We start from the raw sequence: 13,928 nt of genomic DNA on the forward strand, positions 1-13,928 counted from the left end.
CTTTCTTCAGCGAGTATCCGATCTTCAGAGCGAGGGACGGGGTTTTAAACGTATTTAAATCTGGTTGATAGCTGCTGACTTCTTTACAAGCGGCGATGGCTAGGAGAAAGTTCTCAGGGTTACAGAGCTGTGTAAGGTTACTCACTTCTCTGGATCTGGACTTTACTTCGATCATAAACCTGGCCAGCTCTCTCATCTTTTGAATGATATACTGATGCTGTGACTTATCATGACCACACTTTGTATAAAGTGATTCACCATAGAGACAGATCAAACTGTCCTTCATGATTGTTTCTGAGATTTCATCTTGTCTCATAGCTTGTAGGAGAGAGCTGATGCCAGCAGAGAACTGTGCAGGTGTTGGTATCAGACAGACTGCAGCTGATCTCACACGCTCTCCTCTGCTTCTCTTCACATCCCGCTGTCCTCGACACGTCTTAGAGTGTTTCCACAGGTCTTTCTTCATGAAGAAGGCCAGACAGTCCGGGCAGGGAAGGAACTCAGAAATGTCTGCATCTTCAGTCGGTTGTCTCCAGGTAATGATCTCTCCACGTCCGGTTTCCAAGACTTTGATGTTATGATAATAATTACCTTGGTTCCGGAGCTGTTCCAGAAGAATCCTGCGTTCCTTTGAACGTTTGGGAAAACTAAAGGCTTTAGCAACTTCTGTTTCATTGGAATGACTTCTTTCAAGATGTCTAGCAAGCTTGCTTTGTGCCTTTTCACAGAAGACACAGTACTGTTTTTTGTTCCACGTTCGTTTGCCTTTAGGATCTCGCTGACTTGTTTTGATTGTCATTTTTCTTGGACTTTTTTGCTTAGCCTTCTTTCTTGGAGTTTTTTGCTTTGCCTTCTTGACTTCTTCAAATGTATTAAATATTGTGTCTTTTACAGTCTTTCGAATGGTCTTTTCAATCGGGGACTCTTCTGAATCGAGGTCTTCTTCATCAGTAGACTCCTCCACTGAAGGAACAAAGACTGAGCCTTCGCTCTCATCCAGATCACTACAGTCCTTGTTGCCCTGGTTCGATTGCTCCTGTTAACAAACACAATTTAGACATTCACAATACAGTTATTTAGGAAAGATCACAATAGTTAAAAATATATATTGGTTAAAAAATAATAAAATCACTGCATAGTTTATATGTTTCCCCAAAGACAAAACACTATCAACCCAAAGAAGAATGAAATGGGGTCATGCACTGAGAGGTCAAATTGTTCTTTAATAGATAATAAAATTCTTTAAATTGTCTCTGTTTTTGAAACAAAGTAATTTTCAAAACTCAAAACATTCATTCTCTTTAAGGTGTGATCACATATGTGCACATATGTGCCAAAATACTATGAACGAACTATGGGAACAATGACACAATCATCCAAAGCTGTTCTGCCAGCAAGCAAAAAAACCAAGCAGCCTCATTTTAAGGATGACTTTATAATATTGAAGTGCAGCGTTGATATTCTGTTTTGCTGTTATACACAGCTGATATCAACGAAGACTGAATAATTTGTATCAAACAATGACGTGGCAAATAAGTTCAAATAGGACTAGTGCTGCAGGATTAATCGCATGTGATTGTAATGCGTGTCTCATCAGTAAAGATGGTTCTGTGATTAGTGGTAAATGTCCATCAGCTGCTTTCAAATGGAGCTGCACTTACTACACAGAGCTGTAGTTCGCTGACAAGTTACACAATATCGCATCATAATCACAGATGAATTACATTTAGTTATGAACACAATATTGCGTAGCTTGTCAGCGAACTACAGCTCTGTGTAGTAAGTGCAGTCTTACTAACCAATATAGTGAGCACACCTCCATTCTCCCCAATCAGCTCTGCTCTAACCAACTTATTAAACGCCCACCATTACAAAAAAAAAAAAAAAATAGGAAAGGAAAGCGGGAGAGAGACAGAGTGGGATTATGGCGTCTACAGGGTCCGATCAATAGTTAGGCAAATTAAAACTAAAGAAAAACATTATGTAACTTAAACCTCAAAAATACAGTCAATGATCAAAAAAGGTAATTTGCAAGAGCTGCGTCACAATACAAGAATTAACGATCAAAAGCTCCCTTATCGGTTCTGTTTTCAGTACTGGAGGATAAAAGATACATTCTTATGCTGTGTTCACACCAAACGCGAATAGAGCGTCAAATTCGCGTCTACTGCGTCTAGTTTGCCGCTTGAACATTTTGAGATCATTCGCGCATGAAATTAACTTCACAACAGACACGAATTGGGGGGGCTTCTGCCAGATGAGTTCACGCAGCATTTTCAATCGCCATTTTTATTCTGATAATTTTCAAAATATTACGGTTATCGTGTCATGAAATGTAGTTTTAAAAGTATTTCAGAATGTAGTTGGTTTAAACTCAGATATGCGGTTTATTTATAAAGACAGCGTCTATTTAAAAAATTTGTTTCGCCGGTCTCGGAGACGTGAGCTCCACATGATCAGCGGGAGGTCCATCATCATGTATCCGCCGCGAGCAGCCTCAGCTCGGCTAGACCTTCTGACATTTCCTGCTGGCTCTGATGTCTCTTTAGTGGTTCAAGATAAAACATAATTAGTTTGGGGTAAAACTAAACGTTTCTTATCTTTGGCCTTTATTCAATTAATCTATTAATATGTTTTATATATATATATATATACACAAGTCCTCTTTATTCCTGTTTCTATACAAATATGAACTTTTGTCATATAGCTCCAGTTGACTGCTCACTGACAACATCAGTCGTTCCTCCATGTTGAATGAGTGACTCCTAGCAGGCTCCTGATTGGTTAACGCGGCACGAATTGACGGCAAAGTTTACATTTTTCAACTCCGGTGGCAGACGCGAATTCGCGCCTAACGCTAAATGCACAAAAAGCATCATTCGCGCTTAACGCGCGAAACGCTCAATTCGCGTGTCAATTCGCATCATTTGTGCGCAACGCTCAATTCGCGCGAACTAGATGCGCGAATGAGGCGAATTCGTGTCTTCTGCGCCACGCTAAATGCCTCATTCGCACCGCGAGACCTCCAGACGCGCATAAATGTGCCTTTGCATCGACTAAACATTGAAATCATTTGCGCCAGACACTCTATTCGCATTTGGTGTGAACACAGCATTAGATGTTTTGTTAGTACATGAATGTTGTCTTACACATTTTATCTCCCCAACAGATTAATTTGAAATAAGTTTATAATGCATGTTCGGTATTCTCAATTCAAAAGACCGCACACACTGACTGTGTCTCTGAATGCTTCTCATACTCGCTCCTATCTTCTCCACACGGCACGAATCTCGAGTCACGGACGAGACGTTCACACTCGCTGTATTCACGCAGCCTGTTTCGTAACGCTGGGTTATATTCGCTCGCCCTGCACCTCTTCACGAGCGCATCTGGCAGTATGATGAGGCTCAACACACGCTCACAACCTGCATCGACTCGCACCTGGCTCCGCGTTTAATACCAATGTAAGTTCAGTCTAACTGCTTTCTAATTTCACTTGGATGAAATTAAACATTCAGCACCTTTTCCACCAATCCCAAATACAATGTAAGATATGTAATACTTTACAAATTGACTAAAGAAATAGTTATTTATATAAAATAAAAAAATAAAATCTTTCCAGTGAAATTCATCAATTAAATTAATTATGTAAAAGTAGTAATACAGTTATAATCTTCCCTGCTGAACAATAAAATAAACATAAATATAAAACTCCTCCCCAAAACACAAAGAATGGTTTTCAGGGTTATAATGGGAATTGTATTGGTTTTTCTGTAAACTATAATGTTGTCAATTTGATACTAATATTACTATATTACTAATATTATGTTAAAATGTTGACACAGTGTAATAGTTTTATAAATGTTGTTAGGGTTAGGGTTTTTAGGGTTAGTCTGGTTTGGTCCAACCCTAACCCTAACCCTAACCCTAACTATCAGTGACTGTTCTTTATTCTTGACTTTAGGGCTCGCTTAATTCCAAAATCCCTGTTAGCCCTTTGGGCAGGCATACTACAGCTTTTGGTAGCTCAAAATAGATGTAACTAGCCTGAACAAAAATGACACCGGCTGGACTTCACAGGTTGTCTATTCCCGTCTTTGTATTTTCTTAACATTGAAATCACTCACGTCAGACCCTCTATTTGCGTCTGCTGTGAATGCAGCATAAGCATGTTTCTTTTCCACATTTACTTTTTAATCCATTGTCAAGTCATTTTAAACTTCTTAAATATTAATAATAATAAAAAAAAAAGTAATATTGGCTTTATATCAGCTATCGGCCCCCTGCTTTCTAAGATATCTGCAGTCAAGAAACACATATCGGTCGACCACTATGAAATAGGGGCTTTATGGAGAGTGTGTATACATGGTTATAAGTATAACAGTTCATTAATTTGAGGAGAATAAGAAGTGTCTCAGCTCTCAAGGGACTATTTGGCCAATCAGCTTTTTCCTGCTTGAAAAGCTAAATGTTATTGATGTACTACAGTCCCTCCAGAAAAACGCGGATTTTTTTTGTGATTGTTGCGGGCAAAAATCCTTGATTTTGCGGCACGTTTTCTTAAAAAATGCGATGGAATATGCGGGATATTTTTGCAATTTTATCCGATGAATTTGCGTGAACTTGCAAAAACTGCGGTTTGATGAAAAAGAGAAAAAAAGGTGATTCCCCCAACACCTTTTTCTCACTAGGCTACTACCTTAATGTAAAGAGTAATTTCTTATTACTTCCCATGATAAGCGAGCATACTAAATCACAGAATATTTAAGTTGCAATCTCTTACTGGAACGTAAGTTATTTTACATACTACTAATATAATTACAACTAAGTTTTTGGTACTGTTCTGTAACAGAAAAGTGCAATCTTACAACTGTTAAGTTGCATCAACTTCTGAATGAAACTACAACAGTGTTAGTAGCCTAGTGAGAAGAGGGTGTTGGGGGAATCACCTTTTTTTCTCTTTTTCATCAAACCGCAGTTTTCGCAAGTTGTCGCAATATAATTTGTCTCCACTGTCATGTAACCAATCGGGAAACTGCTTTGTGCGTTCTTTTACGCTTATTTGTGTTGGCAAATAAGAATGATTTGCGCGCTTCAAGTTTCACCCTGGTTTCACCGCGGGGTTTGCAGATGATGTTCACGTCACGTAATTACGTCACTTCATAAGGTTCCCATGGCAATAGGGGAAAATGGTGCTTTACTTGTGTGAAGTAAACGCAACATTTTTCAGCTTTCTGCTAATATATATATATATATGTGAGTTTTTTGCAACGAAAATACAGGGATTATGAAATCATGCTAGCCCCGCATATTTTGCTTTCTGAAATCGTCAATTTATGCGGCAAAAGAGCGGCGTATTTGAAAAAATGCGACCCCGCATAAATGTGCGGCCTTTGGCTGATTATGCATTAAATCAGGCGATCGTATAATCGCGTTTTTCTGGAGGGACTGGTACTAGCATTACTCAGCATTACTTATACCTTCAAGCAACACTACATTCAATGAAGGTAAAATGGTAAAAAACATAATAGTTTATTTAAATGGAACAAGAAAATTTGTATAGCATAATATATGTTGCATTTTGACATTGCCAACCTTTAAATTAAGTTGACAGTAAGTAATAAGCAGTATTAAGCACTGAGTAGTTGAATATTGTTAAGTTTTCCTTAACACTATTTTTATTTTTATAGTTGTTTAATGATTTTAATGGAACTGGAATTGAAAACGGAACCATAAGGCAGAACTGGAAAATTTCTAATGATTCCTAACCCTACTGAAGAATCGACTTGCAATAAACAGAAGAAAAAGAAAATCAAAAAATATTATTTTGTGTTCCACAGAATATGATACAGGTTTAAATCTATATGAGGGAGTACGAGACAAAAAGCTAATTTTCAGATGAAAATATATTTAGCTGTTTGTGAATGTATGTATAATAAAAATATATCCAATGATCTGTTTAAATTGAATAATATAAACAAAAAAACCCTTAACTATGACTTACCTCTATACAAATTTCCTGGATGAAGTCATTTTGTCCGTCTTGGTCCTCCTCATCCCTCTTCTGTCCATCCAGATCTTCCTCATCCCTCTTCTGTCCATCCAGATCTTCCTCATCCCTCTTCTGTCCATCCAGATCCTCCTCATCCCTCTTCTGTCCATCTTGATGTGAAGTTTTCATCTATAATCAAAAAAATTTTAAGTTAACTTACAGTCATTTCAAAAACAACATTTTAAAGTATTAAAGTCCTCTTCATCATAAGTGGTGTATGATTCTTTCTTCATATTCTTGTACAGTTTGTGTCCATGCGCCTTGTTTAATGTTAAAAGTGTGACAGATTCCATCTCATTAGTAAAATAAACTTTAACAGAAATCAGCCGCCCCTCCCCCACCCCCTCGCTCTCTGCTCAGCGCTCACTCTCTGCTTCGCTCTCTGCTCTGGGCCTCCGCTCCGCTCGGCTCGTGTGGGGGAGGGGCGCAGATCACACATTGCGTGAAGCATTAATCTTTCATCTTTAATCTCCACACAACACCGATACACTGATTAATAAATCCACAGTTTATATTTCATTCTTTAAACATTACTTGCTTCGTTTTTTTTTACACTGCTTCTCTTATAGAATTGTTCTACATCACTTATACAGATATAAATATGTACAGTATACCTATTAAAAATACTTATTTAAGAAGGGGGCGATTTTGGCAGTCAGCTCTTGCCATTTTCCTCATTAAAATCATTAATTAAAACTAATCTATGCAAAACATATCAACTGGTGGTTGTACCTCTCTCCCTCCCCCACTCTCTATCTACATAAAACCATGAACACTTAATTGAATAATGAAATAACACGGATACAGAAGTTAAAATAAATCGACAGTTGATATTTACTGTGTTAGAACAGTACTTACTCCGTCCTTCGCGCTGTTTCTCCGGTGTCTCTGCTCACAGATCGCGTGGTGCTCCCGCAGCCGCCTCAGTCTCCGGTTAAACCGCTCCGTCATTTCTCTCCGTTCATACGCGTCACTGTCACGTTTCGCGGAACGCGAGCTCTATTCACGTACTCCACGTGACGTAATGCTGGCGCCAAAAAGCCGTGCATAATGATCGCCATTAAATGCAGCTCGATGAAAAACAATTGCATTTGTGAGGCAGTTGTTGCTGAAAAGCATACATCCTATTTTATGTACTCCTTATTTGGGAAAGTAATTGTGATATTTAAGAAATAAAGAAAGAAATACAGTTTATGTACAGATATGTACGTTCACTGGCCGACCAATCACAAAAATCACCAAGCCAACCAATCAAAAAATCGGAGCCGTTCTCTTCCAGCCAATGATAAATTGGCTGCAGTTCACGTCCCTATCCTTTAGAGGGAGCGCAGGAGAATGAAGGAAACACAGTTCTGTCATGATCTGCTATTGAAGTAAGGACATTTGAGAGATTTGCACAGCACAATGCCCCACCCCCATGGGGGCTATTCTGAGCAAAATAAAGTGAGGACCACGATTTTGTCCTCACTTTACCAAAAGGTCCTCACTTAAAAGGTGTTTTGTCACATTTTGGTCCTCACTAATATAGCAATACAAACACACACACAGAGAAAGATGTGTGTGTGTGTGTCAGTCTAATGTACTGCTCAAAAAACTATTCTGATTATGTTTCTTGAGCATCATATTATTCTGATTTCTGAAGATCATGTGACACTGAAGACTGGAGGAATGATGCTGAAAATACAGCGGAGCATCACAGAAATAAATTACACTTTAACACATAAAAACAGATGATTTACATCAGAATAATATTTCACTATTTTTACTCTGTTTTTTTAATCAATTAAATGTAGTCTTGGTGAACAGAAGACACTTCTTTCAAAAACATTACAAAATCTTGGTTGTACAGATGTTACATGACCGGGGCTAGTTGTCACACTCAGTCTAGTAATTTTTATTTATTTCATAATTCACTATTAAAGACATTTTAAAGGCTTTTATGATCACATATCAGACTTAATGATTAAAACTACATCTGAGTGTTATGTGTGAGTGTTTATGTCGCTCTAATGGAGGTTTACAAGCCATCGTCTCATCAGGACTGATTATGAACAGAAACATGTAGAAGTGTGTGTGTGATGTGAGCGGTGCACCTCGCTGACGTAGATGTCCTCGTCCTCGTCTGTCCTGTAGCACAGCGTGAGTCCCAGCTTCTCCTGACTGCTCAGTCGAAGCAGCTCCACCTCCTGCAGAGACACACACACACACACACACACACACATACAGTTACATCAGTCAACAGACTCCACTGGAAATTGAGTTTTTTGCACTGGATTTATTGAAGGATGTATTCATTTAAGACTGACTTTAAAAAAATGTTTGTTGTTTGTTTAGTAGGATTTTAATTTTGGTAATTTTTCAGTTTGTATATATTTTTTTGATGTGGGATTTAGCAATTTAAAACAATTTAGAACAATTTTTAATGTTTTGGTTTTTATTTTTTGGTGTATTTTTTATTATTATTATTTGGGGAATTGTTTTATTTGTTTAATTGTTTTATTTACAATTGTTTTTATTTAACTTGACATCTTGAATAAAATGGTATTTTATGACTACATAAGCATTTACAAAAAAAATAAAAAATTACAACAAATATTTACAAGTTTGTTTTAAAACAAGATTACGTTTTATTTCTTTTAGTTAAAAACACTTTTATTTTTTGATTTTGTAATGTTTCAGGTATAGAATTTGCTTTATATTTTTATTTATTTAGGTGTAATTTTAATGGAGACTTCATTTGAAACGTTTTGTTATTACTCACTCATTCATTTGGTCTTACATTTGAATTTAACTTTTATATTTGGGTTTTGTTTATGAATTGACTTAAAATTTCTTTTTATTTATTTAGGTGCTTTTATTTTATTTATTTTTGGTGCAAGATATAAATTAAACAATTGTATTTCCTTTAAATTTACTGTAAACTAATATTGTTATTATTATTATTTTTTGGTGTAGGACAAAGGAGAAAAAAAAGCTGATTTTCACTAAAATATTGCTAAAATATTAGAGAAATAATTATGTAGAGATTATCACACTAATACGTGACCTCATAAGGGTCAGTTTTGTGTAATTGAGATGTATACATCTCCTGAAAGCTGAATAAATGATCTCTCCAGTGAAGAGTGGTTTGTTCGGAGGACAATATTTGTCTGAGATACAACTATTATAAATCTGGAATCTGAGGGAGCAAAAACATCTAAATATTGAGAAAATCATCTTTAAAGTTGTTCATATGAAGTTCTTAGCAATGAATATTACTAATCAAACATTAAGTTTTGATATATTTACAGTAGAAGATTTACTAAATATCTTCAGTGAACATGATCTTTACTTAATATCCTGATGATTTTTGTCTTAAAGGAAAAACTGATAATTTTGACCATAACACTGTATTCTTGTCTATTTCTACAGATATAGCCCAGAGACTCGAGACTGCTCTTGTGCTCCAGGGACACAATTCAACGTGTAATTTCAAAGACTGAAACAGTATTTTCATATATAACATGTTTCTGGGGTCAGGCAGGAGTCAGAGGATCTATATTTCATCCGCAGACATCCAGAGGCTGAATAATCACACGCCTCTCAGAGAAACCTTACATTCATACATCCTGAACAATCTCACCTGCTCCTTCCCACAATGCATTCTGCACTGCTTTAACTGTTCAATTAAAAATCTGGTTATTTTCGTCTTGTTTTCCAGTACGTAATGTTTGCTAAATTCTAAAATGGAATGTTCCTTTAGCATTCGCAAAACCAAAAAAATAATAAATGAAAAATGTAAAAAATGGACATTTTGCATGTTCAAAGAATAGCGTTTTCATAATGTTGGTGTTCTCAGCACGTTTTATGACTGACGCTGTTATATCTTCAGTGTATGTGAGTCTCAGGTGAAAGGGCTCTCACCTCGTACTGGAAGTCGTCGTTCCTCTCGCCGTCCGCTGCCATGTTGTCCTCCGAGTATTCCTGATCCAAGGTGTGCAGAGAGAGACAGCTGAGCAGAGAACACACACTAGTGAGCGACACATCACGGGACCATCACAGAGAGGATCACAATCACTTTCCAGAACATTCTCCTTCACTGTTCCTGACTGGTGAATGATCTTCCCATCCCGATCCCGATCGATGAATCCCTGACTATCTACAAGCAACAGATGAAAACTCATCTCTTTCAACACATATATATACACATTTTATTTGTTCCTTCTCTTTCTAGCTTGTACTCATTTGAACAGTGTCTAAACCTTGGTATTACGAGCACTTCGTGTGTCTGTTTGCCTCTTTAAGAAGAATTACTTTTGAGTCCCCCAAATTTAGTTTTGGATAAAAGCATCTGCAAAATGACTAAATATAAATACTGAGTGACGTTTTTAATAATTTCATAGATATTTCTGGTGGTACATTCATTTAGTGTTTTTTAGCAACATTTTTCTTGCTTTATCTGCCATGTGACATGATGAAACATAATTCAGTTGCCTTCCTCTGTGGACACGTTTGCACGGACTCCGAGTTTAATCTGAATCAGCCGTTTTAACTCTAGTCTGTTTTCAGTTTGAGTGTTTCATCATGTGATTTGTTTTTACACTGATTCATCCCAGAGAATAAAAATATGTGTCTCTGGAGCACAAACGTCTCGAGTCTCTGGGCTGTATCTGTAGAAATAGACAACATTACACTGTGTGAGTCACAATTATACATTTCTCTTTTATGACAAAAATCATGAGGATATTAAGTAAAGATCATGTTCATGAAGATATTTAGTAAATCTTCTACTGTAAATATATTAAAACTTAATGTTTGACTAGTAATACACATTGCTAAGAACTTCATCTGAACAACTTTAAAGATGATTTTCTCAATATTTAGATGTTTTTGCTCCCTCAGATTCCAGATTTTCAGATAGTTGTATCTCAGACAAATATTGTCCTCCAGAGGTTATGAATGAGAAACATTCCATGAATGCGTTTTATGAATTCCCATCTCATGAGATACAGCAGTAAAATGCTACTAAAGGTCTCAATAATATAATATGAGGTTATATAATAATACGAGCTCTGGAGCTCAGGAAGAGCTCAGGCGTCACATGTGGAGGAGGCTGGTGAAGAACGAGCGCAGAGACTGCAGAAGTCAGCCGATGGAGACACAAACACACATCATGCATCTTCAGCTCAGATGTGTCGTGTGCGTCTGCTCCGAGTCTCCTTCATCTCTATCATCTCGTCTGCTGTCCTCCGCGTGACTCGCGTGCGTGTCTGTGTTTTCTTCTGCTCACGGCTGATGCTGTTCATTAGCGTGTGCTAGCGTCTCTGGTACAGTCAGGTGGTTTATCATCTGTGTGTTGACTCTATAAAGCGAGCTGAGCAATGATGCTGAAGCAGCCTGATCACTGGATTCAGATCTTTTTACACAAATGTACTGAATCTACTCCATTTACTACAGTATCTTTCCATTTCATTCATCCACCCACTCATCTAAATGCTGAACGGTCCTTAAGGGTGAGATTACTGTAAATTATTCCTGAATAATGCATATTTCCAGGCACTATTACAACAACAACATTCACGAGAATCCCTGAACACTTTTGTCTGGAAGAACAAAGGAAATCAGAAAGCCCACATCAGCACACGGCGCACCAAAGAGAGTTCAGAAACTAAACCTGGATCTTGAGCGGGTGACAAATTTAGACTATGAATTATCCACGGCATTAATTACCTCCCTAACCACCGCTCTGTGCCTCAGACGCTTTCAATTAACTTCCCAGCATGCACTGCAGCCGGCCCTGCGTCTCCTGAGGAGAAACCCAGATACTCCTGTGAACCAGTCCAGAAAACCTCATGTTCTTCACACCGGAATGTTCTACCAAACGTTTGTATGTAACCTTCAAATAACCATCTAAACACAAGAACGCTGGACATTTGAACACTGGTAGAATATTAAACATAAACATTCAGTAATACTATATTTTAGGTGGAAAAGTTAGCAGAGCATTGAAGAAATGTCTTCCTAACCTGTAAATACCGTTTTTAATCATTACGCGATAATTTTACATTTTAACTATTGTGGGAAATTATAAAAAAATGAATGTTGAAATTATTAATATTTACAGTAGTAGAATGCTGTTGTAACCTTTAAGTAAAATTCTAATAACGAAAGTAAAACTGGACATTTCAACAGAAAATAAATATTAAAATAATGCTAAGTGAAGTTGGTGCAGTGTCATAACAAACATTTTTGTAACCTTTAAATAACATTACAATCATGATAAGAAACATTCAATGGTTTCAACAGCGAGAAACATTCAGAAACAACGTTCCTTCAACGTTTTCAGAATCAGAAAGATTGTGTTTCCACACACTAGGATTTGTCTTGAGCTTCCAGTATGGGTGACACGCAAATAATATCTCAATATTTCCTGGGATCTTATCAATAATGATAATTAAACTACATTTCGCTCAGTGTATTATTGTGCTGGTATCTTATACTTCTAAAGTTTTTGATATTCTCTTATTCTGTGTGATGGTCAGTTCACACTGATAGAAATGTATCATTTCCAATAAGTTTAAATTGATTTTGACCTTTTATGGGAATTCTTAACTTTAAAAAGCCATTTTTCTAAAAGTTTGCAAGTCAAATTCTTACATTTAATGGGTGATTTACAATAATAAGACATTTGGGGGTTTAACAGGCAAATAAATATCAGAACAATTCATCTTTGCACTGCAGAGGAAACACAGAAGCTGCGTCTGAAGTGGGATTTAGATTTACACACCGTTTAATGCAGAGCGTTTCATCTGCAGTTACTGATGCATAAATGTTTTGATGTATTAAACAAAAAACACTGAATACTGATCAAATTAAAATACCTTAAATGTGGAATTAAAACGGCCAGTAGGTGGCAGCAAGCCAGTGTTAATAAGTGAGTCATTGTGATTGAACTGAATCATTTAAACGGTTGATTCAGATTCAGGAACGAATCACTGTCATGCTGCTCAGAGACTCAAAACAGAGCTGTGCCTGTGTTTTAAACTTTTGTTGTTGTCGAAATAGAGCATAAATAGGCAGTTTGTTTTTTTGTTTCTTGAACTGTTGTAAAAGACTCAGCATCACGTATGTAATCATGGTAAGTTTTAAACGGACAGACATGAGCTATGTGCTGAATGTGTTGGTCACCTGTCGGACAGGAGGAAGGGGCAGATGTCCGGCACCGGTGGTGTGGCCGGACGCAGTTTGGCCAGAGCCATGATGTGCTCGAAGGTGATCTCCGTCTGCGTGCACACGTCCACCAGCTGGACGTCCTGCGCTGACCCTTGACCCCGGGGCCGAGGGGTCCGCCGGAGCACCTGCACCACGATGGGGTCTTTAGCGCTGCGTAAAGCCTCGGCCGCCTCCTCATGACTGGCTCTGGACAGATCCCTCCCGTTCACCTGAAACACACTTACTCACTGACTTCAGTGCGAAACACTCACAAACACACAGGACTCAGAGCAGGAGTCAGGCTGAGAACACATTAGATGCCATTAATCGATTTAAAATAATGTTTTCATACTATGTGTGTGTGTGAGTATTTACATAAGGTTACAGTGCATATACACATGTGTATTTATCTATACATATACATTGTAAACAAACTTTTATTTTGAATCAATTAATCGCAACTAATCGATTTGCAGCCCTACTCAGAATTCACATTTTGCTCTCTATGAATGTAGAAAAGAGCGTGAACATCCTGCTAAACATCTCCTTTTGTGTTTCTAGGAAGCCTTACCAGTTGAAATCCTAAATGAAGGAATGATGAATTAGAATTAAAATTTTCATGCATTTGGATCTCACCACTTTAACAAAGTAATAAACTTAATGAGATCCATATTTGTTATATTAA

At 37.4% G+C, this 13,928-nt stretch overlaps 2 protein-coding genes across 2 annotated transcripts in view; both read right to left on the reverse strand.

The window, feature by feature from the left end:
* LOC128014657 (PDZ domain-containing RING finger protein 4-like) overlaps positions 1-13,928 on the reverse strand; it is a 63,837-nt gene that overhangs the window by 20,836 nt on the left and 29,073 nt on the right. Inside the window, exons 2-4 of the mRNA XM_052598364.1 lie at positions 13,220-13,473; positions 9,956-10,043; positions 8,146-8,238 (exon numbers count right to left, since the gene is read on the reverse strand). Coding sequence (XP_052454324.1) covers positions 8,146-8,238; positions 9,956-10,043; positions 13,220-13,473 — 435 coding nt within the window. The remainder of the gene's footprint in view (positions 1-8,145; positions 8,239-9,955; positions 10,044-13,219; positions 13,474-13,928) is intronic.
* LOC128014675 (FK506-binding protein 4-like) lies at positions 5,574-7,421 on the reverse strand. Its single transcript, XM_052598389.1, has 2 exons — positions 6,911-7,421; positions 5,574-6,181 (listed from the first exon to the last, which is right to left on the reverse strand). The coding sequence occupies exons 1-2, from the start codon at positions 7,001-7,003 to the stop codon at positions 5,990-5,992; spliced, it is 285 nt and encodes a 94-aa protein (XP_052454349.1). The 5' UTR covers positions 7,004-7,421; the 3' UTR covers positions 5,574-5,989.

This window comes from Carassius gibelio, chromosome B25 (assembly GCF_023724105.1).
Source record: "Carassius gibelio isolate Cgi1373 ecotype wild population from Czech Republic chromosome B25, carGib1.2-hapl.c, whole genome shotgun sequence".
NCBI lineage: Eukaryota > Metazoa > Chordata > Actinopteri > Cypriniformes > Cyprinidae > Carassius > Carassius gibelio.

What these genes read in the sequence shown, in the direction of transcription:
- LOC128014675 (XM_052598389.1), bottom strand. Translation starts at nt 7,003, where the DNA reads ATGACGGAGCGGTTTAACCGGAGACTGAGGCGGCTGCGGGAGCACCAC. An exon ending in GAAACAGCGCGAAGGACGGA is followed by an intron (nt 6,182 to 6,910) that starts GTAAGTACTGTT and finishes TTTTGATTATAG; the next exon opens with ATGAAAACTTCACATCAAGA.